At 21.3% G+C, this 23,596-nt stretch overlaps 6 protein-coding genes across 6 annotated transcripts; 2 read left to right on the top strand and 4 right to left on the bottom strand.

Annotated features, from left to right (window-relative positions):
• Nucleotides 1-333: 333 nt before the first annotated feature.
• On the top strand, nucleotides 334-3,084 carry PVVCY_1404810 (conserved Plasmodium protein, unknown function; the record flags this gene model as incomplete). Its single annotated transcript, XM_008624550.1, has 1 exon — nucleotides 334-3,084. One exon carries the CDS (start codon nucleotides 334-336, stop codon nucleotides 3,082-3,084), a length of 2,751 nt encoding a protein of 916 aa, XP_008622772.1.
• Nucleotides 3,085-8,497: 5,413 nt separating this feature from the next.
• PVVCY_1404800 (conserved Plasmodium protein, unknown function) lies at nucleotides 8,498-9,610 on the top strand (the record flags this gene model as incomplete). Its single annotated transcript, XM_008624551.1, has 1 exon — nucleotides 8,498-9,610. One exon carries the CDS (start codon nucleotides 8,498-8,500, stop codon nucleotides 9,608-9,610), a length of 1,113 nt encoding a protein of 370 aa, XP_008622773.1.
• A 650-nt stretch (nucleotides 9,611-10,260) lies between these two features.
• PVVCY_1404790 (ras-related protein Rab-2, putative) lies at nucleotides 10,261-11,533 on the bottom strand (the record flags this gene model as incomplete). Its single annotated transcript, XM_008624552.1, has 7 exons — nucleotides 10,261-10,307; nucleotides 10,406-10,457; nucleotides 10,548-10,616; nucleotides 10,702-10,903; nucleotides 11,081-11,164; nucleotides 11,261-11,399; nucleotides 11,485-11,533. 7 exons carry the CDS (start codon nucleotides 11,531-11,533, stop codon nucleotides 10,261-10,263), a joined length of 642 nt encoding a protein of 213 aa, XP_008622774.1.
• A 1,182-nt stretch (nucleotides 11,534-12,715) lies between these two features.
• On the bottom strand, nucleotides 12,716-16,300 carry PVVCY_1404780 (conserved Plasmodium protein, unknown function; the record flags this gene model as incomplete). The annotated part of the gene is made up of 8 exons (XM_037634898.1): nucleotides 12,716-14,661; nucleotides 14,825-15,167; nucleotides 15,377-15,483; nucleotides 15,571-15,620; nucleotides 15,701-15,762; nucleotides 15,895-16,014; nucleotides 16,108-16,167; nucleotides 16,286-16,300. The coding sequence occupies 8 exons, from the start codon at nucleotides 16,298-16,300 to the stop codon at nucleotides 12,716-12,718; spliced, it is 2,703 nt and encodes a 900-aa protein (XP_037490937.1).
• Nucleotides 16,301-16,777: 477 nt separating this feature from the next.
• Nucleotides 16,778-19,156, bottom strand: PVVCY_1404770 (serine/threonine protein kinase RIO1, putative; the record flags this gene model as incomplete). Its single annotated transcript, XM_008624554.1, has 1 exon — nucleotides 16,778-19,156. The coding sequence occupies one exon, from the start codon at nucleotides 19,154-19,156 to the stop codon at nucleotides 16,778-16,780; it is 2,379 nt and encodes a 792-aa protein (XP_008622776.1).
• A 1,488-nt stretch (nucleotides 19,157-20,644) lies between these two features.
• On the bottom strand, nucleotides 20,645-22,332 carry PVVCY_1404760 (pre-mRNA-splicing regulator, putative; the record flags this gene model as incomplete). Its single annotated transcript, XM_008624555.1, has 2 exons — nucleotides 20,645-22,081; nucleotides 22,243-22,332. 2 exons carry the CDS (start codon nucleotides 22,330-22,332, stop codon nucleotides 20,645-20,647), a joined length of 1,527 nt encoding a protein of 508 aa, XP_008622777.1.
• Between the last annotated feature and the right edge of the window lie 1,264 nt (nucleotides 22,333-23,596).

The following is a 23,596-nucleotide window of genomic DNA, read 5'->3' as shown; positions in this document are numbered from 1 at the left end:
ACACTTATTATTCTACAAATTATTTAAAAAATAGAAAAATAAACATTTTCTGAAAAATTTATGGCATAAACTTATGTTTTTAATGTTTCTTTGTTTTTATCTTTAAAAATTTTTAATTATGTACATATAAGCTTATTTTACACTTTTAAGAAAAAAAGACATTTTAATTTCTATATAAAATGTATTAAAGAAATATATTGTATTAAAATAAATTATTTAATATTATTGTGTAATTATATTTAATATAAAAAAAATAAATAAGAAAAGTACTGGTAATTTTTAAATGAAAATAAAGAGTATTACATGTATATATGTATTATATAATAGTTTAAAATGGAATCAATAAACAAAGAAAATTTGAAAATAAAATATAAAATATTAGCTATATCATCTACTGATAAAGATCATGATGTTACTAATTTGTTAAAAAACACTGCCAAGGAAGTTCATAACCCGTGGATAAGTGAAAAAAATTGTTCATATCCCCAAGAAATTATCCTACAAATAAAACCAGCAAAAATCAAATATTTAGAATTTTTATGTCATGAATATGCCATAAGTAAGAAAATTGAAATTTTTATGTCTAATAACAATAAAGAGTATTTGAAAGCTGGTTTTTTTAGATTTAATGATAATACTTCAACACGTTATTGTGCCAGAGAACTTAAATATGTGTATTTACCATGTACCATAAAATGTACATATATTAAATTTAAGCTACATAACCCATATCATAATTTATTAAATATTAATTCACAAATTGGATTATATTATATAAACATAATTCCTGAAGATGTTATTTTAAACATTCCATCAGAAATAAATTCTACACTTAAATTAAATTCATTAGACAATAAAAAAGGTACAAATGGCAATAATTTTGGAGGTAGTAAAAAATCGTTACTAAGAAAAATTGAAGATGCTTATAATTCAAATATAACAAATACTAATAATACGAATATTTATTCAGGAGAAATCCATTGGGGTCGTAAAAATGTTCATTCTAAATATGATAAAAATCAAGTTCACTTATCATATGAAAAGTTAGAGACAAAAATAAAATGTTTTGAAAAATTAAAAGATGAATGTGTTGCAAAAGAAAAATTTGACATGGCTTGTGAACTAAAAAAAATTATAAATATTTTTATTTTTTTAAAGAATACTATAATATTTTTAAAAGGAAAAAAAAAGACATATGTCAATGACGAGAATTATAACAAGGCTAAAATGCTAAAAGAAAAAGAAATAAAAATAACAATTATAATAAAGAATATTGAGGATTTAAAAATAATAAATGATTGTTCAAAAAAATGGTATTATGAATGGCTCATTTTATATCACAAAGAACTGGAAATATATGAAAAAGAAATAAGCAAAATTGTATCAAACGAAAATGTTAAAATCATAAAAAAAAAATGCGGACTTTTAGACCATTGTAGTGGTATTGATGAAGGAGATGTTGATTTAAATAATATTTTGGTGCTCATTTGCAGTGATAATGAAAAGAAAAGAGAAATGGGATTTGATTTAGCTTATAAATCGTTTGAAGATGCTACAAGATGCAAAAATATATGGCATAGTAACTTAGATTCATTGTGCTTAGTTATTAAAAGGGGAATATTTGATTCAGGGTTTAGTATATTCATTAAGAGCGTTGCCGCTTTAGAAAAAATGCTAAGTATATTTGAACAAGATTTCTCTAAAATGACCAACAAAGATTATTATAATGATACAAACCTAAAATATATAAAATTCATAATTTCTTCGCTTCTGAAACGTTTAGATGATTCTAATCTTGATGTAGTAGACATATGTATAAAAACAATAATGATGATGTTACATAATAATTTTATTTCTTTTAAGAATGTATTTTCTACTATTCTATCAATGCTATTTTATTCTTTTTCTACTGATGTAACCGAAATAAATGAAAAGATAATTGTTAGTTTAATGAGTTTTTATTACTCTTTAATAAACAAATATTATACTTCAGTAAAAAATTATATTAATTTAAAAAAGGTTCTTGAAATTATATCTCTCTTTCTACAAGTAAACATTGAATCTATTAAACAAACGTCCTTAGACTTTTTTGTTAATATATATAATATTGTGGAAAATAGTAATGAGGTATTTGAAGACTTTTTGTTGAATGTTTCATTTGATATTAAAAATCTTATAATAAATCGATTAAATCAGGAAGAAAACGAAAAAAACAAATTATCAAAAGAAAATAATGGAAGAAGACAAAGTGAAATATGGGAAAAAAATAATTTGTCTATAAGTAATGACGATTCAGGACACAAAAACTCTTACTTATATAATACATACTCAAACATTAAAGATATATCCCATGAAAATAACAGAGAGGATATCAATAAAATAGAAAATATTAATAATGATATTAAAAGGAATATATACACAGAAAATTGTGGAATTATAAACAATAATATTAAAGATCCTAACCTAATTGATAAGCATTCAAAAATAGTAACATTGAAAAACAGTGATTTAAAAAAAGATACATATCTTAGTGAAATTAAAGAATCTTCTGGAAACAGTGAAACAATAGTTGGTTCAAAAATACCAATTAGTTTACATAAGAAAGATGCGATCAATACATATGATGAGAAGAGTATAACAAGGGAAATACTCATAAAAAGAGGGAGATCTATTGATTATTCTACAAAGATAGAAGAATATAATGAAGCTCACGTTTCTCCTTTTACATGTAAATATTGCTTCAAAACAGATAAAATGTTTACAGAAATTGGTTTAGAAAAACATTGGATTAAAAATTGTCCTATGCTTTGTACTTGCCCCAATTGTTTCTTAATAGTCGAATTGGTTGTTATTCATGATCATTTTCTATCTGAATGTTCACATAGTTATATGTATACTTCATGTGAATATTGTAATGGGGTCGTAAAGAAAAGTTTATTAGATTTTCATGTTATAAATGAATGTATTGGAAAGAAAAATGATTATCTCTCATGCTACTATTGTTCTCTTTGTATTGAATCATTTGAGATTGATAAATGGAGAAATCATTTTCTATCATGCCCCAAAAATCCTAGATTGAATTAAATTATTGTTTATCATGCTGTGTGAATCATCTATTATTTATGTAAATTTTGTCTATCTTTTATACATAAATTATACTTTTTTTGACTGTTATTAACACTAAAATTTGGTTTAATAATATTTTAAAACAAAGCATTGATATCATAACAATTTTTAAAATAACATAACATTACAGCTGTCTTAAGATAATACAAAATATTTTCTAGGATGTGTTATTAATCATTGTGAAATTAAAAATAGGTTATTAACATATGTTCATATTTTTTTTATTGTGTGAAATCAAATGTTTAATAGATATATTTTATATTTCATTTCTTTCATTTATTTATTATAAAAATATACTTTAATTTAGTTTTAAATAAAATATAAAAAGAAAGGGATATTAATAAAAAAAATAAAAATATAATAATTGTAGACAATAATGAAATAATAATTATAAAATAATTTTATAAAATTATAATATAATTATATATTAAAACAAAGATTTTATATAATTAATAAAATATAAATGTGTAATTATAAATTAATAATATTATAAAATAATAAATTAACTTTATTAAAATAATTAAATATTATTATTATTATAAAAATAAATAATATAATAAATTAAATATGTGTAATAATTAAAAATAATAAAATATTAATTAATTAAAATTAATAAATATATTAATAATAATGTTTATAAAATATATATTTTAAGAATTAAATATAATTAAATTATAAAATATTAATTTTATTTAAGTAAATTATATTAAATATATTAATTATATTATAAATAAATATAAAAATTATATTAATGTTAATATTATTATTAAATATTAAATAAATTATATTAATTTTAATTAAATTATTTAATTAAATAATTATATTATATATAAATAATTAATTAGTATAATAAAATATATTAATTTAATAATTAATATCATAATTAATTTATTTAATAATATTATTATATTTATATTAATAATTAAATAATTAAAATAATTATTAATTAAGTTTAATTTAATTATTAATTTATTTAATTATTTTAATATAATATTTTTAATTAAATATATATATTATAATATTATATTAATTAGTTTATTTAATAAATATTTAATTATATTATTAATTTTTGTATTTAAATAATTTATAATATATTATATTTATTATTTTTCATTATTATAAATGATTAATATATATATTTTAATATTATATTAATTATTTTATATTTAATTTAATATTTATAATATAATTAAATTAAGCTTTTTAATATTATAATTATTTAATTATATTAATTAATTTATTTTTAATATTATTATATAATTATATTTATTAATTATTTAATATATTAATTTATTTATTTTTAAATATATTATATTAATTAATTATTTATATTAATTCATTTTTTAATATTATTTTATAATTACAATTATTATTTTTATTATATAAATATATTTTTTAATTATGTTATATAAATTAAATAATTGCATTATTAATTATCGAAATTTAAATAATTTAAAAATGTTTACATAATAATTCAAATAATTAATATTTAAAGTACTATATATTATTTTTATAATATAAAATAAAACTGTCTATTTTTTCTTTTATAATATATTAAACAAATTATACATATTTATACAAAAATAAATAACAGTTTTATTTGTAAATATGTGTATTATTTCAAAAAAATATTTTAAAAGAAAGGATTCATTATACTCTTTTAGTAAAACAAAGTATATATATTTTTTAAAATACAGACATGTGTCTAACTTCATTTAATTATCTACTGTTGATAATAGAAAGTATGGCAATAAGTTATTTGTATAAAATTAATATAATTATCCCTTACTGCATCTAAGAATTGGCCCATAATAATTATGTTATCACTTGAAACAATTGTTTAAAAAATGTATCAAGTATTATGAAAATAATGTTTAATACACATGCTATCTATCTCAGTATAGTTTAAATTATATATTTTTATATTAAAAAGTAAAAAGTAACACTCTACAACAATGCTTCATGTTTATACCATTTATAATATATTTCTAATAATATTAAAGCTATTTCAATAGCTTTGATTTTTAGCTAGCATTTAAATATAATGAAAACGTCAAGTATAGCTTAAGATATACAATCATTTTTTTAATGTAATAATTATATTATAAAATTAAATAAATGCACGTTTGCTTACTATCTACCAAATAACCATTTGAAATAAAACCTTTATAATACACAATTGCTAGCAATTATGTGATAATAGTTTATTAATAGCCAAATAACACAATGGTGTAAGCGCCACAAAAAATCTTATTTTTTAAAATTGGCTATGAATGAGTAAATTCCCCTTGCAGGTGATAATTTTTTATTTACAAATATTAATATGCTTATTGTCTTTTTCTTTTTATTTGTAATATACAAAAGACTTATTTTTTTTCATGCTATAAAAATTAAAAAATGAATTTAAACCATGCTCTCTTTATAACTGAGCACACCTTCCCAATGAACGTTAACTAACACTTACAATTCTCTTTTAATTATATTGTATAATTTTTATGTTTCATGATGGATATAATATAATATTTGGTAATATTCAATGAAAAACAATTTTTGTTATTTTTTCATTATATATATATTTCCTTTTATGGTGATAAAGACAGCCTTTTACCTTTATTACGTTAATTAATTTTTTCTTTTTTAACCATTTAATTTTCCTATATCAAATGTTTAATCTTGCATTTCTTATTATATATATCTAATATTCTTTAGATAATTGAAAATAATATTTATTTTTCTATACTAATGCGTACTATGCTTCTTTTCTAATAGAGAGGTTTTATGTTCTTAACTTTTTGATAACGATTTGTTAATTCGTAGTAAAGCATTTTACTAAGAATCGCAATAAAATTAACTATACATTTATTCTATGTTTTTTATATAATTATTAAAAGCGTGTAAACAATTTATGCATGATGGGGATTATATGATATAGTTGATTTTTCTAAGAGTATCCTTCTTAAGACTACAAATTAAATATGTTATAAATATCTTTATCGCTTAATACTTGTTTAAGAGTTGCATAATAAAACAGGTACATAATTAAAAATTACTAATGTGATTATTATTTGTTTTATTTTTTAAACATCAAAGAGAAAAATATCATAACCCTTAGCAAATGCAACTTCATATACTAATCTTAATCAGATAATATTTGAAACCATTCTATTATACTCCTGGAATTTTGTAACTAAATCATAGTTAAAATAATACAATACATTGAATGTTCATTCACAAATGATTTGCACATCATTTGTTGTGTGTCTTTAAAATAACACTTGGGAACAATCTTAGGAAAACAAACATTTAATATGAAATGACATTATTTATCACCAAAAATATATTGAAACAATATATATTGTACAAATATGGAAACTGAATATAAAAGTGAATGTATATTGCATGATTTTCACCCTAAAATTATATGTAATTTTTATATATGATCATGATATATCATATTTATCCTGTTCATTTTATTTGGCATATGTTAGTATTCGAAGTTGTATTTTTAAATAAAAAAACATTATATAGAGACAAACGGTCTTATATGTTACAACACATGTATCTAATTTTAATTAAAACTGTTCATTATTTATTTAAATAAACTTTGAATTTTTAATTGATTTATCATATATAGATGTGTTTTTATTATTAAAAATATGTTATGATTTTCACTATATTACATTGTACTTAATTATAGATAGAGAAAGAGAACGAAAAAAAAACAAACCAAAAAGACATTACTAATATGTGAATGACGAGTGTTAACTATATTTCAGCAATGACGATAACAGTTCAGTCTTCGAAGGTAATTTGAAAAAATGAAACTCATAAATGATATAAAACTATAGAAGTATTTTATGGATGTTAATGTAAAAATTTTTTTAACTATATTTTACATTTTAATATATGATAAGTTTAGGAATTGTAGAGGAAAACATAACCGTGTTGTATAAGAGCCATCTAGAAATTATGATATAAATATATTTATCAATTTTGTTGATTATATGAAAGTCTTAGAATTTTTTCATGTATATAATATAATGTTTGACGTATTAAAATATTCACACATATATACCAAAAATCTTATTAAAAAATATACTATAATAGTAAAATTATAAAATACATTAACGGGTTACACATATGGTGAAAATTTATAATAATTTAAAATCATTAAATTTTTACATAGGTATATATGAAACAATACACCGTTCTATGAGGTACTAAAAAACGTCTATATATAATAAAATGAATCATTACCAAGGTTTTATAAAAATTATGAATTAAGAATTTTTATTATTATTCACATGCTAACATTTTAAAAGTTACACTAAAGATTAAGAATTACACAAAACAACATATTCAATAAAAAATGTGTAAAGGCACATTGAGGCTAATTACACTAAAATCCAATTGTTACTCGCTCTTATATTAATTTATATTGTGCATTTAGATTAGAGAATGGAAATATATATATACTCACGATTTCCCCTATTTTACAATTGCTAATTTACATTAATTGTTTACGAATTTTAAGACGTATTAAAATTAAAGTCATTCTTAATAATTTTATATTTTTAATAAGGGTTTGTGTAAAATAAGCCTGTTAAAAATTTTAAAGCACTTATATGATTATTGCGGTTCATTTCTAAACAAGTTTCCACAAATACTATTTTACACATTATAATTTTTCGAAATTTAGTAAAATATACAATTTATGATATAGGCTTTTCAATGATCTTAGGAATTTTTAAAATTAAAAAAATATGTAAGGTCATTTTTTTTTTGCACACGAAAAAAAAACATAATAAACTTATATACAAAATAAAAAAAATTATAAAAAAAGCTAGCTGTTATAGAAAATAAAAAAAAATTTTTTTTTTATTTTTATTTATAAAATTACATAGATTTAATTTTTTTTGGAAAACTTTATAAATAATCTTACACATTATTTTTTTTATGTATATGCTATTCTTAAATGCTAAATAAATAAGTAGAGTACAACAAAAAAAATAGTTTTTAAAAAAAATAAGCAATTTTTTGTGCTTCATATTTGTCTCAAAATTAACGTAGTTATATTGTAAATAACCTGTTTTAAGTCTATTTTTATACGTATAAATATATATGAATTTTTAAGATATTAATTAAAGAAAATTTTATTTAAAGCGTAAAATACACAAAAATGACGCCCATGCTTTAATTAAATGCTAATTTTCCATTTATTATTTTTTTAAGTTTTAAATAATAATTTTGTTATATTTCATCACTTTGTTTACATTTTTATTGTATTTTTTGTAACATTTAATTCTTTGTAAGTGGAATAATTATGATTCAAAGGGAAACATCATAATTTTTTTGATAGCAGTTATAAAAGATGCTATGGGAACAAAATTTGAGTGAAGTATATAAATTATTGGGGGAAAAATGGATCCCAAATTTTATTTATAACATCGGAGAAGTTAAAGAAACAACTAAAATATGTATGCATCTTATATTTCGGGATTATTTCAGTAAAATAATGAACACTAGGAAAATACACCTTATTAATTTATATGTTAAATATATTTGCAACCATGTAATTACAAAGTTTGGTAATAAACATAATAAAGGTGTAAATTTAAAAAACCCTATTAGTGATTTTTTTTTTAAAGATATTATGAACAAAAAGATAGAAAAAAACACAATTGCATTATACAGCAATAAGAAAAAAAGTGATTTAATAACAAGCGATGTGCATTATAACACAGAAGGTATATGTGCATTGGAACCAAGTGAACACTGTGTAATTAATTTATATAATGAAACATATGCGCAAGATGAACTGAAAACATCTTTAAATAAAGAGAAACCAGTAAGATGGGAATCAAGTTATAGCATAACTGAATATAGTGAATATGAAAAAAGTTCTGAAAGTGATAAAGGAACAAACAGCAGCTCATATTTTGGAAATAGTATGTTAAATTTTGAAACATTAGAATATGACGAAGATGAAGTAAATGAAAATATAAAAAATTGCTATTTGTACAATGGGTACATGAATGCAACCATGTATAAAAAATCCGGAGAATATAAATTTTTAAAAAATCATTTAAATGAAGATAAAAATGTAACTTTAACTATAGAAATTGATTCTTCGTCACAAAGCCACAATGAAGAGACAGACCAAGAAAGTAAACTTGAAGGGAATTATGAGAAAACGAACCATGGATTAAATGATAGATATAAAAGAGGAATAAGGCCAAAAAAAAACAAAATATATGAAGTTTATAATACAGAAACAACAACATTAGAAAATATGTACTATGAAAACTATTTAAACGAAAACTATTCTTCATCATATGGTTATACAAGTGATAATAGTGATGATATAAATGAAAGTGATTTCATCGATAATGATTTTAACCATAGTAATTTAAATGATAAATACCGAAAAAATAGTTGGTGTCAATACAGTATAAACAGTTTTGATACTATTTATAATTATTAAAAAAATTAATATAAGATTTAAAATATCTACAAAATCCACATAATTATGTTTTTTTTTGTGTGTGTGTGTAAGATTATTAATATATATAATTCATTATAAAAAAAATGTTATATACAAATAATTAAAATTAGGATGCAGATAAATACACCTTTTTACTGCATTATATGCATTTCATTATTATATATTTTTTTCATTTTTAATTAATACCCTTTCTTTCTATATACACATATGCTTCATATTTTTTAATATTTTTTTTAGTATACTATTTTTAATCTACACAAAAATGAAATTTTATTCTGCTTAATTTAATTCATATTTTTTTTAATTGCAATTCTCATAGAATATGAAAGGCAAAAAAAGTAATTATTTGGTTACTTTTTCCCCCTTATTTTTTAATTTTAATAAATATAAAATTTAATTTCAAAGTAAAAAAAAGAAAAAATATAAATTTTAAATATAAATGAACAAATTTAGCATGCATACACTAAAAACGAAAAAAAAGAACAATAAGGTAATCATGCAATGATATTCCATTAAAAAAACATATAATTTACATATATATACTTGTCATTTATATATAATATTTAATTATATAGAAGAAATCTATATATGAACAAACTATAAAAAAGTGTGCCAGTAATTACAAAAGCTTAACAACAACCGAAAGATGCTCGCGATTCAGATATCATTGGCATATCTAAAGGGGAAAGAGAAATAAAATAAATATATAGAAATAAGTATAATTATATAAATGTGTGTAAAATGGAATTGTGTATTTATTTACAATTGCTTTACCTAATTTCACCCTTGAATATTGACTGCTTGGTCCGTATTTAATTCCGTAAGACTGCAATAAAAAAATAAATTTCAAAAAATATTTACTAGGAATAGTATAAATAAAAGTCAATATATAAATATTTAATATAAATCGCATTACCTCGTTACTTAAGTCATAAACATCATTTAAGATATTGTCGTATATTTTTCTTGCTGTATATAAAAATGCCTAAAAAAAGGAAGAAATGAATGATTGGAATAAAACTAATAATTCATCTTACATAGAATATGCAAAAAATAAAAATATTTAGTACCTCTTCAACATTTTTTGCTGTTTTTGCTGAAGTTTCTAAAAATATCAATCCATTTTGTCTTGCAAATTGGGCACCTTCTTCAGCTGAAACTTCTCTTCTTTCTAAATCACATTTATTTCCTACTAAAATTATAGCCATGTGTGGGTTTGAATTTTGGCGAACTTCATCTAACCATCTATTTAAATGGTTAAATGTTTCTCTTCTATAAATCCCAAATACAAAAGGAAAAAGGGGAAACAATAATGAATAATAATGTAAAAATAATATTGCTTGTTATATATAGTTTAGTAATATTGAAGTGAAAACTGCCAATATATCTTTATTACTATGAAACATAACTTTATTATTAGGACTATGTAAAAATTGTGCATATGCATACCTAGTTATATCATAAACTAATAAAGCTCCCGCGGCTCCACGATAGTATGATCTCGTTATAGATCTAAAGGATTCCTGACCAGCACTAATAAAAAAATATAATAAAATAAATATATATAACAAAAATTATAAAAATACAAATATATATTTATTTTATTAATTTTATGTTTTATTTGCATACGTATCCCATATTTGAAGCTTGATTTGTTTATTGTCTAGGTTTATTAATCGTGCCCCAAATTCTACACCAATTGTTAAATCATGATCAGCTCTAAATCTTTTATCTGTAAATTGTAGCAATAGACAGCTTTTTCCGACCCCTTAAAAAAAATTAAAAATAATAATGTTGTTTGTATTATTTATTGTATGGGGAAAGGATTTAATTATTTACGTTCTTGAAATTACCTGTATCACCAATTATTATATACTTAAACAAGTATTCATAAGGAGACATTTTTATTTTTATTATAATATTTTTAATTTCTATATCTTTTTAAATATATATTTTTATACTTTAAAACAATATATTTTCATTGGTTTTGCTTAATTTGTTTAATTCTTAAAGTCAAATGCTTTAAAAAGTAATTACAATTTTAAAAATCTGTATAACGGTTTAACAAAAAACATTAAAATTTAACTTATTGGCTTATTCTCTCTATATAGTATAAAAATCCTTATTATATATATATTATTCTATTTTAAAAAAAATTATACGTATATAAATATCACAAAATATGTGTTTTCTTATATATTATTTTATGTTTTTAATTTTGTACTTTAGTTTAATATTAAAATGTTAATTTAAAGAATGATAAATTTGTATAAACACTCATTTATTATATATAGATATTTATTATTTTCATTTTTCTTCCATCTTTTGTTTTTTTCCTTTTTGGTAAATATTTAAAAATGAATAAAAAAGTATAAAAGAATTAACGGTAATTCTTCTTACAATTTTTTGGAATAAATACAAATCATATATTATTGTATAAATATAATATGTGTATTTTTTATGTAAATTAAAAAAAAAAATTAGGAAAAAAAAACGTTAAGTAAAAAAAATTCTGTGTATAATTATTTATATAGAAACCTTTATTTTTGTTAAGAACTTATGGGTATAATTACCATAATCTCCGTTTTTTAAAAAATTGCTATTTTGTACTATATTATATATTTTTTCCTTTATAATCCTATATTATAGTATACATATAAATAAATATAAGAGAAACGTAATAATGGCGGTAATATGGTTATTATTTAATATTAATTCCACCCTAAAAAAAAGGGGGCAACCGCCATTTTTTATATTTATAAAAATCAATATAAAAATTTCAGTGTAAAATTACCCCATCCAAAGTATAAATGTATTAATAATAATTTTCTATATAAAAAAACAAAATAAAATGAAGAAAATGAATAAAAAGTTTGTATATATATATTATTCAATTTTACATTAATATATTCTATATATATATATATGTACTACATAGGGTAAATTGTTTATGCAATTTCACAATATTGCTAAAAATATTTACAATATAAAAGAAAAAAAAGAATGATAAAATTAAGAAAAAATTAAACTAGGTATTAATATTTATAACCATATACACAATCAAATATACTTTAAAATAATACATCATTTCTTTATATATCTAGATAATCTATGGGGCCGTGCGCCAAAAAAATTAACATTCTCGTATTTAATTATGTTGTCATTGGACAAACCACATAACTCCTTAACTTCTTTTTTTAAAAAAGTAGATAGGTTTTCGGGTCTTCTTTTTTTTGATTTTTTAATATACATGTTTCCAATAGGTGCATTTATATGTTTTTTATCCGATTTATAACAACGTTTGGTACTTTTCACAAACCTTTTTATCTTTTCGTTCACTTCTATTCCCGGTTTTGCTTTCTTTTTATTTGCTGCAACACCTTTATTATCATCTACAACGATTTCACAATGATCACTCTTTGATTTTTTTTTTTTTTTATAAAATGATTGTTTTATTTTGATTTGTTTCAATTTTTGCTTATTATTAATTTTATATGTCTTTTTAATTTTGTTTACATTATTAGTACACATTGAATTTCTATATTTGTTTCCCCTAGTATTCATACGATTAACATTATTATTGCATTTATATTTTTCATTTCCTATTGCAACATTATTCTCAGTATGAATCATAATGCTTTGTGTTTCCTCACATATACTAGTATTATTCATGTTGGTGCATGCGTTTTTTATTTCTTTTATTTCATTATTTTCTATTGTGTGTTGTTTTTTCAATTCAGCTATATTATCCATGTTTTGTTCACTTTTATTGGTATCACTTCGCACTATGACATCACAATTTCCTTTATCTGTACAAACAGGTTTGCCAATAGAAATATTTTCTACATTTTCTGCATTTTCTACATTTTCTACATCTTCTTTATCATAACTAATATTATTATTATTATCATCATCTATGGTTTTCATATTCGATACAATTAAGGGACACTTCGAGTCATTAATGGCATTTTCTATAAAATTGTTTTTATTATTATATTCTGCATTATCATTTTGATTTTTAGAATGCATATCTTTATTTTCATCATTTGAAATTCCCTTTATTAAGTTTACTATATTTTGTGACGGATTTATTGTGGCAACATTTTTTTCATCTTCTTTCTGTTCGTCTAATGCCCCCACAAATTGTTTACCCTCATTTTTATCGATTACATTTCTATTGTTTCCATGTCCCATTCTGTCCTCCAACAAAGCAAGAAGTAAAGTTTCCTTATCGATATACCCTTGATTTATTTGTTCTTTTAATTTTAAATTTGTTAAATTAATTTTGTTTTCATTTATTCGTGCTTTTTTACGAATATTAGTTACACTATTTTTGTTTACATTATTTACTCTTGTATATTTTCTAGTCTTTTTTGTAGTGTTCAATAAAATACTAAGCATGTTTTTCTGTGCTTCATCGATTTGTATATTTTGTTCATAATTGTTTGTATTCACAAATGAAACAATTTCATTTAATTTAGTGCTTTTATCCAATATATCCCGATTCTCATTAGGTTTGTTATTGTCCTCATTATTAATCATTAAACATTTATTTTTATCGTCATTTTCGTTGTCATTTGTTTTATTATGTTCAGATAAGTTAATGAATAATTTATCATTATGCTTAAAAATATTATAATCATTTATATTTATTAATATACTATTCTTTGAATCTAATATTTCCGTTTCTAATTTGTTTTTTATTTTCTCTGTTTGTTCATTGGTTTCATTTTGGATGTTATCTTCCTGCTTCTTTTCTAATTCATTTATTTGACTTATGTTCGCACCTTCGTTTATCGAATCATTTGAATTATTTATTTCTACGTCTTCTTTTTTATCTTCTTTATTTGCAATTATTACATTCTCAGGATTTTGATTTTCAATGCTCATATCATTATTAGTTATCTCGTTGTCTAACTCATCTTCACATTTTAAATTCTTATCTACTTCTAAAGAATATTTTAATTCCTTCAAATATTCATTTACTGAGATATACTTTGCATCTTTAGTAATAGCTGATTGGCTATATGCTAAAAGTGTGAAAATTGAAAAGAAAAAAATTAAAAAATAATATGTGTGTATATATAGTAAGGAAAATATAACATCATATGTAGAACTAATGCTGTTGTAAAAGCGGAATAAAATTTCACAAATGTTAGCATGTATACATAATAGTTCATATATATAATATACCATCTTTAATTGTCTTGGAATATTTTTTTGAAACCAAATTTATACTCAATAAAAAATCTTCAATAATGCTTTCTTTATTTACATGCTCATTAATTGAAAATACTTTTTCAGGAAAAAAGTATACATATAATGATATTAGCTCTTCATATGTTAATAAATTCAAAGTAGAAACAAATTTTATTTCTAGTTTAATAACTTTGTAATCATTGAAACTGTTTTTTGATATATCGGTTTCTTCCTTTCTTTCGTTTTCTGTTCTCTTTTCTCCCCCAATTTCAATCCCTTTGCTCATATTTAAATTGTTAATAAAGTTTAGTCTTTCATATGAATTTCTCTCATTAAACTTGGATTAAAAAAAGAGTGTATAAAAAAATATGCATATATAGAGAAATGACGAAATAGATAAACCATGAAATAAATCAAATTGGATAGTGAAATTATCTAATGATGGCCATGATCATTAAAAAAATAAAAAATAACACAAGTATGAATGGAATAATATTTGTCTAATATGCTTATGATAAAAAAATCAGGTGCATAATAAATTAATACCTTTAAATCTTCTACAACACTGGATTTTAACCCATGATTAAACGTAACCATATGGTATAAGACACTGCTTTTCTTTTTAAAAAGTTGTTTATCTCTACAATAAATACCTTCAAAATTTTATATATCATATAAATATTATATTTGTTTTTTATATGTAATATATTCATTTATTCCTTGTATAATTTTAGGTTTACATTGAAATCCAAGTTTTTTTTTATCTTGCTTATTTAAAACATTAATAAATCTAAAAAAGGTATATACAATACACATATATAATAACTTTAAATTTTCTGAACAATATATTAAATCGTATTGCTTATTTACTTTAGTCCACTTATTGCATCAGTTTCCCATGTATATGACACATTAAATGATTGGTGTTTGTCCTGTTTTTTGAGGAAAAAATAACGAAAACCTATTATATTTGCATGTATATATGGATGTATCCATACAGTATAACCATACATGTTTTATATAGATAACATCTTTTAATATTATTGTATTAAAATTTTCTTTACATGCTCATTAAATTTTTTTTCAGTATTCCGTGTTTTATTTCCCTCTGAAATATCATCATTTTCAAGAAGAGATTCCTTTATTAAATCTTTTAAAAAAAATTTAGTTATTCCACTATTTTCCTAAATCATGTAAAAAAATAATAAAACACAATAATTCCATTTATATTTTTCTATTGTTTTTATAATGAATTAGATTCATTCCTGTTTTATTACTTTTGTCTGTTCGATAGTTCTTTGCCTATGAACGCCTTTCCTTAAAGTGCTCTCAGGAAACTAAAAAAAGAAGAGGAATGAAATGACGACAATTTTATAAATAGTAAACATTTCTTAAAAAAACATCCGAAAGACATATAAACAACTTTTGTTAATTTTTTTTATAAATTTATTATACCGCAGAAAAATTCATTTATATCAGATTTAAAATTGTAGAATGGCATTAAAACACATTTTTATGTGTTTTTATAAAGTATGCTATTATTAAAAGTTAAAAAATTAACGAGTATTTATAATTCTTAAATATGTGAAATACAAATATTGTTTACATGTTTTTCTTTTATTAGTATTTCTTACAAAAATACGATTAAAAACAATAAAAAAATGTACATTTAATTACGTAAATGGCTAATTTTTAGCTACATTTTTATAGCAAAAAAAATTGAAAAATTATGATTTGACTAAATTATCAAAATATTTAATCAGGGTATTTAAGGCATAATCAAAACGCAATATATATATGGATATAAAAATATAAGGAGATATTCTTAATATCATATAAACAATGGAAACAACTGAAAAAAATATTAAAATTAATGTAAAATATATATATATATATATATATGCATACAACTATGCATGTACATACAGAGTAGACAAATATTTCTCTTTATTTTTTTTTTAAATGTGCTTTTTTTTTCTTTTTTTTTTTCTGGTATTTTGGAATTTTATGTTTCCTTTTTTCTCGATTTTGTTCTTTCACTAATTTACTCCATTCTTTTCTTGTAATACCTTCTGGAATTATTCCTTTAAATTTCACATTTTCCTGATCATTGGTAGAACTATTATTTTCCTCACCAAGTATAACTGCTTTACTTTCATCAGAAAATTCCTCGGATAATTGTACTTGTTCGGAATTTTCATCAATTTCGTTTTCTTCATAATCTAGATATTCATTTTCCTCAACTTGTGTTTGAGAAATTTCGAGATTTTCCCCTTGCATATCTGACATAATTGTATTTTTTTTTTGAACATGATTTTTGCAAATACCATTACTTAGATCATCGTGGTTATTCTTATCATTATCATTATTATTATTGTTAGTATAATTTTCCTTTAAATTCATAACTATTGATTTCCCCTTTTTTAAAAGTTTTAAATCCTTTTCAATACTCCTAATATCTTTGATTTCATTTAAATACATTGGAGTCCATGAGCTTAAAAAAACTTGCTCTTCTACTTGAACTTTATTTGGATTTTTTTTCAACCGCAATCGATTTTGTGGTTCCATTTTGGTTACATAGTAGCATGTAGCTCTTTTTAATTTTTCAAAATATATCATATTTTGTTTTATTTTTTCATAATTTAATTTAGGTATTGGAGTTGAATTTTTTATTGTTCCAAATAATTCAAGGTATAACATTTCTAAAGGATTTATATATATTTCCTTCTTGTCATTCTCCATAAAATATGCTATATGTTCAGGTAAGTTAGCAGATACAATATATTCAAATAATTTTTTCAAAGGAAGAACTTGTACATTATTATAAAAATCTTCGTTCGAAAAATTTTCATCGATGGGTTCTTTGTCACATTCTACACTATGATTAACTTCATTTTTGGTGTTACAATTTATTTTCAAACTTCCATTAGTATTAGTAATAATGTTTGAAGAAATCACATTATTATTTACTACTGGCTCTTCGTTATTATCATTTAATGTGAGAGCATGATTTATTCCAGCATTCATTAACATCGAATTTAACTGTTTTATCCATGTACTTTTTGAATGTTTAACATATCCAATTTTTTTTTTAAAAAAATTTGTAATATTTAAACAATCTCGTTTTAAAAATTCTAAAGAATGAGGATGATCATGTTCCATTGATTGGGAAACATCTATAATATATATATGATTATAAAAATATAGTAAATTATATTCTGAAAAATCTGCATGAACAAGTTTACAAGTTGAATATAATAATCTTAAAATACATATACATTCAATATATAATTCTTTCCATTTTAATATAGAAACATTTAAATCTTTCATTTTTGAACATGATGCATCTAAATTTCCTAACATACTCATAACTATAAAATTGCTTTTTAAAACTAAAGGATATGGACATCTTAATCCATGTATTAATATTCTTCTTAAGTTTCTAAATTCTTTCTCTGACCATTGTTTTACCATTTTTCTTGGGTTTGTATTTTTTGTATATGCATTTCGAAATCGAAATTCTCCTTCTATATATTTAGATCTTTTTTTAAACACTAAAATAGATGTATTATAAATTTTTGTAGCAAATGATACAGCAATTTTTTTATTTTCCAATATATTAGAAATATAATTTTCATCTTTATATATTAATTTATCTAATTGATCTACTATATCAAAAACATTAATTTCATTTTTTATGTCAATTATTTCATTTTCATTGTTTTCAAAATCTATTGTTTCTCTTTTTTCATTATTCCTCAATATATCATTTATTTTTAACGATTCTGTTTCTGAAAGATCGTCAAATGATTCTTCATTTTCATCGCTATCAATATTTTCTTTACAATCACTAACATCATTTATTTCTATGCAATTTGAATTTTCTGATGATAATCCATTGGTTACATTATTTATTTCAAAATTTGTGTTTTCATTTATTTCTCTTTTATCTGTACTCCATTTTTTTGCATATCTGAATAAAATTTCTTTCACATTTTTTATTTCTTCATCACTTAAAATCTTATGAGCATTAAATACGAATGCTTCTTTTCCAGAACTAACTACTCCATATATTTCATTAAAAAAAGTATTTTTTAATTTTTTTAAAATAAGTAGAGTTCTATTATCTAGTACTGAATTAACAGTTGCTCTTTTGTCACGTGTTAATCCTCTGTTTCGAAATTTATAAGCAGTTTTTTCTCCTTTAATTAATGAATTTTTAACAACATTACTTATTTTCTTTTGATATCCATAATTTTCGAATTTTTCATTCGAATTTTTGTTATTCTTCGTTTCATAAACTGATTGTTTATCTTCCCTATCCATTTATACATTAATCAAAAAGTAAAGTAATAATATATAATAGGTTTGTAAAATTATCAAATGGAAAACCTTCAAATAGGGAATAGAACAAAATCACTATCCAATGTGTATATACATATGATGCATACAGCTTTAAGATATTAACACTTCTTAAACTACATATGCATAAAACAAACAATGCTATATATACAAAATGTGTCCTCTTGATTCCACTCCTAGAAACGCAATATATTTACTTAAAATTTCCAAATACTATATGAACATGTTGAAAAAATATATATACTAGTATATATACAAATTTCCTCAAATTCAAACAAAAAAAATAAATAATTTTTTTGTTGAAAAATTATCGCTTTTCCTATAATATAACTTTCTTCAAGTCCTTATTTTATTTTTGTTTAAATATATTATTATTGGATTCATTTGATTCACTTATTTATTCTCTCTATATTTGCATATATATATTTATATGACTTCTTTTACAAACTTTGGAGATACTCCCAACATATATATATCATTATACAACACTTGGAATTAACTTAAAATATTCTCAAGTGGAAATATATAGCTAGTTACCCTTCTACGTAATTATTATAATTATAAAATGTATATTAAAATAATAATATAAAATTAATTAATAGTAATAAAAATATATTAAATTAAATTTAATTAAATTAAACATAATTAATGAGAAATACAATTAAAACCGTAAAATAAAAAGAAAAAAAAATAAAATTAATATATGCATACCATCATCTATAAATTCGTAGAATAATATATATATCCCTATGTAATAATACTATTTGCATAACAAAAGGGCTATATATGTATATGTTACAATTTTTGCAATTTCATATATAATTATCAAAAAAAAATATTTTACAGACTAACATATTTTACTTTTTTTTTTCAATTTTTAGATTATTTGTTTGTATTTATATATATTACACCACCAAATTTGATAACTATATATATATACATATGTGTCACGTGTTTCTCCCTTTTTCGATTAAAAGGGGGAAAACAATATAAAAATGAATTAATGGATAAAATATGTCATAATTCATAACTCTTTATATTATATATGCATGCGAATTTTGCTAGCAAGGCATTGATTTGCCTTATGACACAAAAAGGAAATGATGGTGAAACAACAAATAAAAGATTGGAATAATTGTTTTTTTAATGTTTTAACCAAAAAATGGTATTATAAATTGGGGAAAGGAAATATATATAAAATAAATAGTAGTAAAATGCAACAATTCATTCAAATATTTTTTTTAATTAAAAAATAAGGTATACAGAAATAATATTGAAAAAAGGAAACATGACAACGAAAAAAATAAAATAGTAATAGGGCAAATTAAAAAAAGTTATGAGGAAAGATATTGCAATAAATATTGCATTGATAAATTATTATTGACGATTGGAATAACGAAATTTACATAAAACAATTTATATAAAACATATACATATATGTGTGACAATTTATTATTTATATAAATACACATATCTATCGTGTTCACTGTTTTTATCATTAGCGTCATCGTTTTTTGGCATGTTTGTTCTCGAAAAATCTCTATGATCAATACTATCACGATCTTTTGTATTTTTTTTTTTCGATTCAGAATAATTACTATCATAATCACTATCTCGTTTGCCTTTTCCTTTGCTTTTTTCTTTATTTTTACTTTTGTATTTATTTTTCATTTTATCTTTTTCTTTATCTTTTGCTTTTTCTCTATTTCGATCTCGATCTCTATCCCGGTCCCTATCTCTGTCCCGATCTCTATCTTTATCTCGGGTCCTATCTTTTCTGCTTTTATCTTTGCTCTTTATTTTATACTTATCATATTTCTTATCTCTGTGATGACTTCTATCCGCTTTTCTGTATTTCCGTTCTCTGCTATCATATGAATTTCTCTTTCGATAATTATCATCATGCTCATATGTATAGTCTTCTTCATCACCACTATATTTTCTGTCTCTATAATTTGGGTCATTCATTTCATAATCATCATCATTTCCATACATATTATGCATGCCTGTTCTTTCACGTGAATTATATCCATCAGACATGTCTCTATAAGATCTTACGTCATTATATTTGTGATTTCGATGTTTTTTGCTTCGTGTATTTCCAGATGAATATCCATCATCATTATATTCCCCCCTATAATTGTCCTTATTATAATTCTTTCCATAATTACTATCATTTCTATCACTGCCACTATTATTTATAATATTTTCATCATGACTGCGATAACCTTCTTCATAGTTTTGACCTTTTTTATAATTCCCGTTTTCTTCAATTGGTAAATCGGATTTATTTAATTTCGATTTTAATTTATTAATATATTTATTTAATCTTGTATTTTTTTTTTCTAATTTATTATTTTGATCAACAATTTTTGTATATTTTTTTGTTAAATCTGCTAATTGCTGACTTAATAATTCATTATCTTCATCTATATCTACATTTAATTCCTTTAATGATTTTAATTCATTTTTATAAAAAGATATTTGTTGTTTTAAATTTATTATTTGTATTGATATTGGTTGTAATGTATTTTCTTCTAATGTTTTACCTAATTCATAATTTTCATCTTGTAACTTTTTACATTTATTGATAAGTCTTTGTCCTGCTGTTGCTTGAGCATCAAACGTACATCCTTGTAATTTTTCTTCTGCTATATTACATTTTCTTGTTATTTCATAAATTTTTTGTCGCAATTCTTTTATTTCTAAATTTATAGATGGATCAATTAATATATTTCTCAAAGAATTTATATTTATTATATCTTTTGATGGTTTTCCATCTTCATCTTCATACATATGCATACTCCTCCATTCATTCAAGTAGGTGTGGAACTGGCATATTTCCTTTTCCAGGGAAGATATGCAGGAAAGGTATACATGCTCTCTTTTCTAAAGGGAAAAAATAGGAATATTATTATATCACAAACATATTTTATTTCATATATACATTTATATGAGGGGTAAAACCATGCCACATATATAAATGTAGATGGCTATTCTATAGAATAAACCATTTATGCTCACTTTTTATTTTTTTAATTTTTTTTTACCTTAAACTCATTGATATACTCATTTAAATTATCTTCTGTACAATCATTTGCTTCATCATTAATAATTGCATAAGGGCTTTCTTGAGACATTTTTATGTTATTTACTGTATTATTATTATTTTTTGCAAATTTATGTTTTGTTTTTTTTAAAAAGCGAACCCCTTACCAGTAGTTACCATAGGGGCATATTTTTTTTTATGCGTATGGTGTAGATATCCTCTTGTACAAATGATACAAGAGATATATTATACTGTGATATAATTTGATGAATGGTTAAACTGGTGAATTAATATATATATGGGTATGAATATATATAAATATATTATATCATACTATACTTATATTGTATATCTATGTTTTATATATTTATATATATACCATATATATGATATAACGAGTTCAAGATTAAATATATTTTTTTATATTGTTATGAAAAAACGCATTGATTCCTATCATTTTGAAAAGTTCAATTAATAATTGCCAAAAATTAAAAAAATATTTAAATCTCAATATAAATTATATTAATTTATATTTATTATTATGTTATACTTAAAATTAGTTTCAAAGAATTTGAATTTTTGAGGTTATCAATAATGAAAAAATTAAAAGGGGCATAAAAGAAAAAAAAAAACCTATAAATAATTTATATATATTTAATACTCATACAAGCAAAATACTACTTCAAGTATATTAGCGGAAATGTACCTACATATTTTTTACAAAATTTATTATTCAAAATTTTAATTTCTTTTCAAATTTTTTATAAACAAATAATTAACAAGCTTATTGTTATAATATATATTTATTTTCTCCTTGAAATTTAAAATTACTTTACTTGTATATATTTATGTATGCGTAAACACATATTTGGACGGATGCCCATTTATGAATATTTAAATACAATAGAGCAAACAAGGATACAAAGAAATTTTAAATACAGATAAAATCTTAGGTTAATAATATAAATTGTACAAAATTATTAAATTAAGGATATTCCTTCAAATATTTTCCTAAGTGTATATATTTTTGGCATATAAAATATATTAATTAGTGAAAAATGAAAAAAATATTTATAAAAAAAACAAAAAATTTATACCTTTGAAAATTTAACCTTTACCTTTTATTTAACATATAAAAATGCAATTATTGAACAAATACTAAAATGTAATCTATAATTCTTTTTTGCTTTTTCGAATTTTCATTTCAGTAAAAAATATTAATACATATAATTATGTATACATGTTCTATTGTATTCATTTTTTTTTTAATTTTACATGTTTAAAAAATATTGAAGAGTTCGTAAAAAGTTGGCCGATGAATTTTGTACAAATGGTATAATCCATATATAATTATA

The sequence above is a fragment of the Plasmodium vinckei genome (genome assembly GCF_900681995.1).
Source record: "Plasmodium vinckei vinckei genome assembly, chromosome: PVVCY_14".
Classification (NCBI taxonomy): domain Eukaryota; phylum Apicomplexa; class Aconoidasida; order Haemosporida; family Plasmodiidae; genus Plasmodium; species Plasmodium vinckei.
This window is presented reverse-complemented; position numbering and strand designations above follow the sequence as displayed.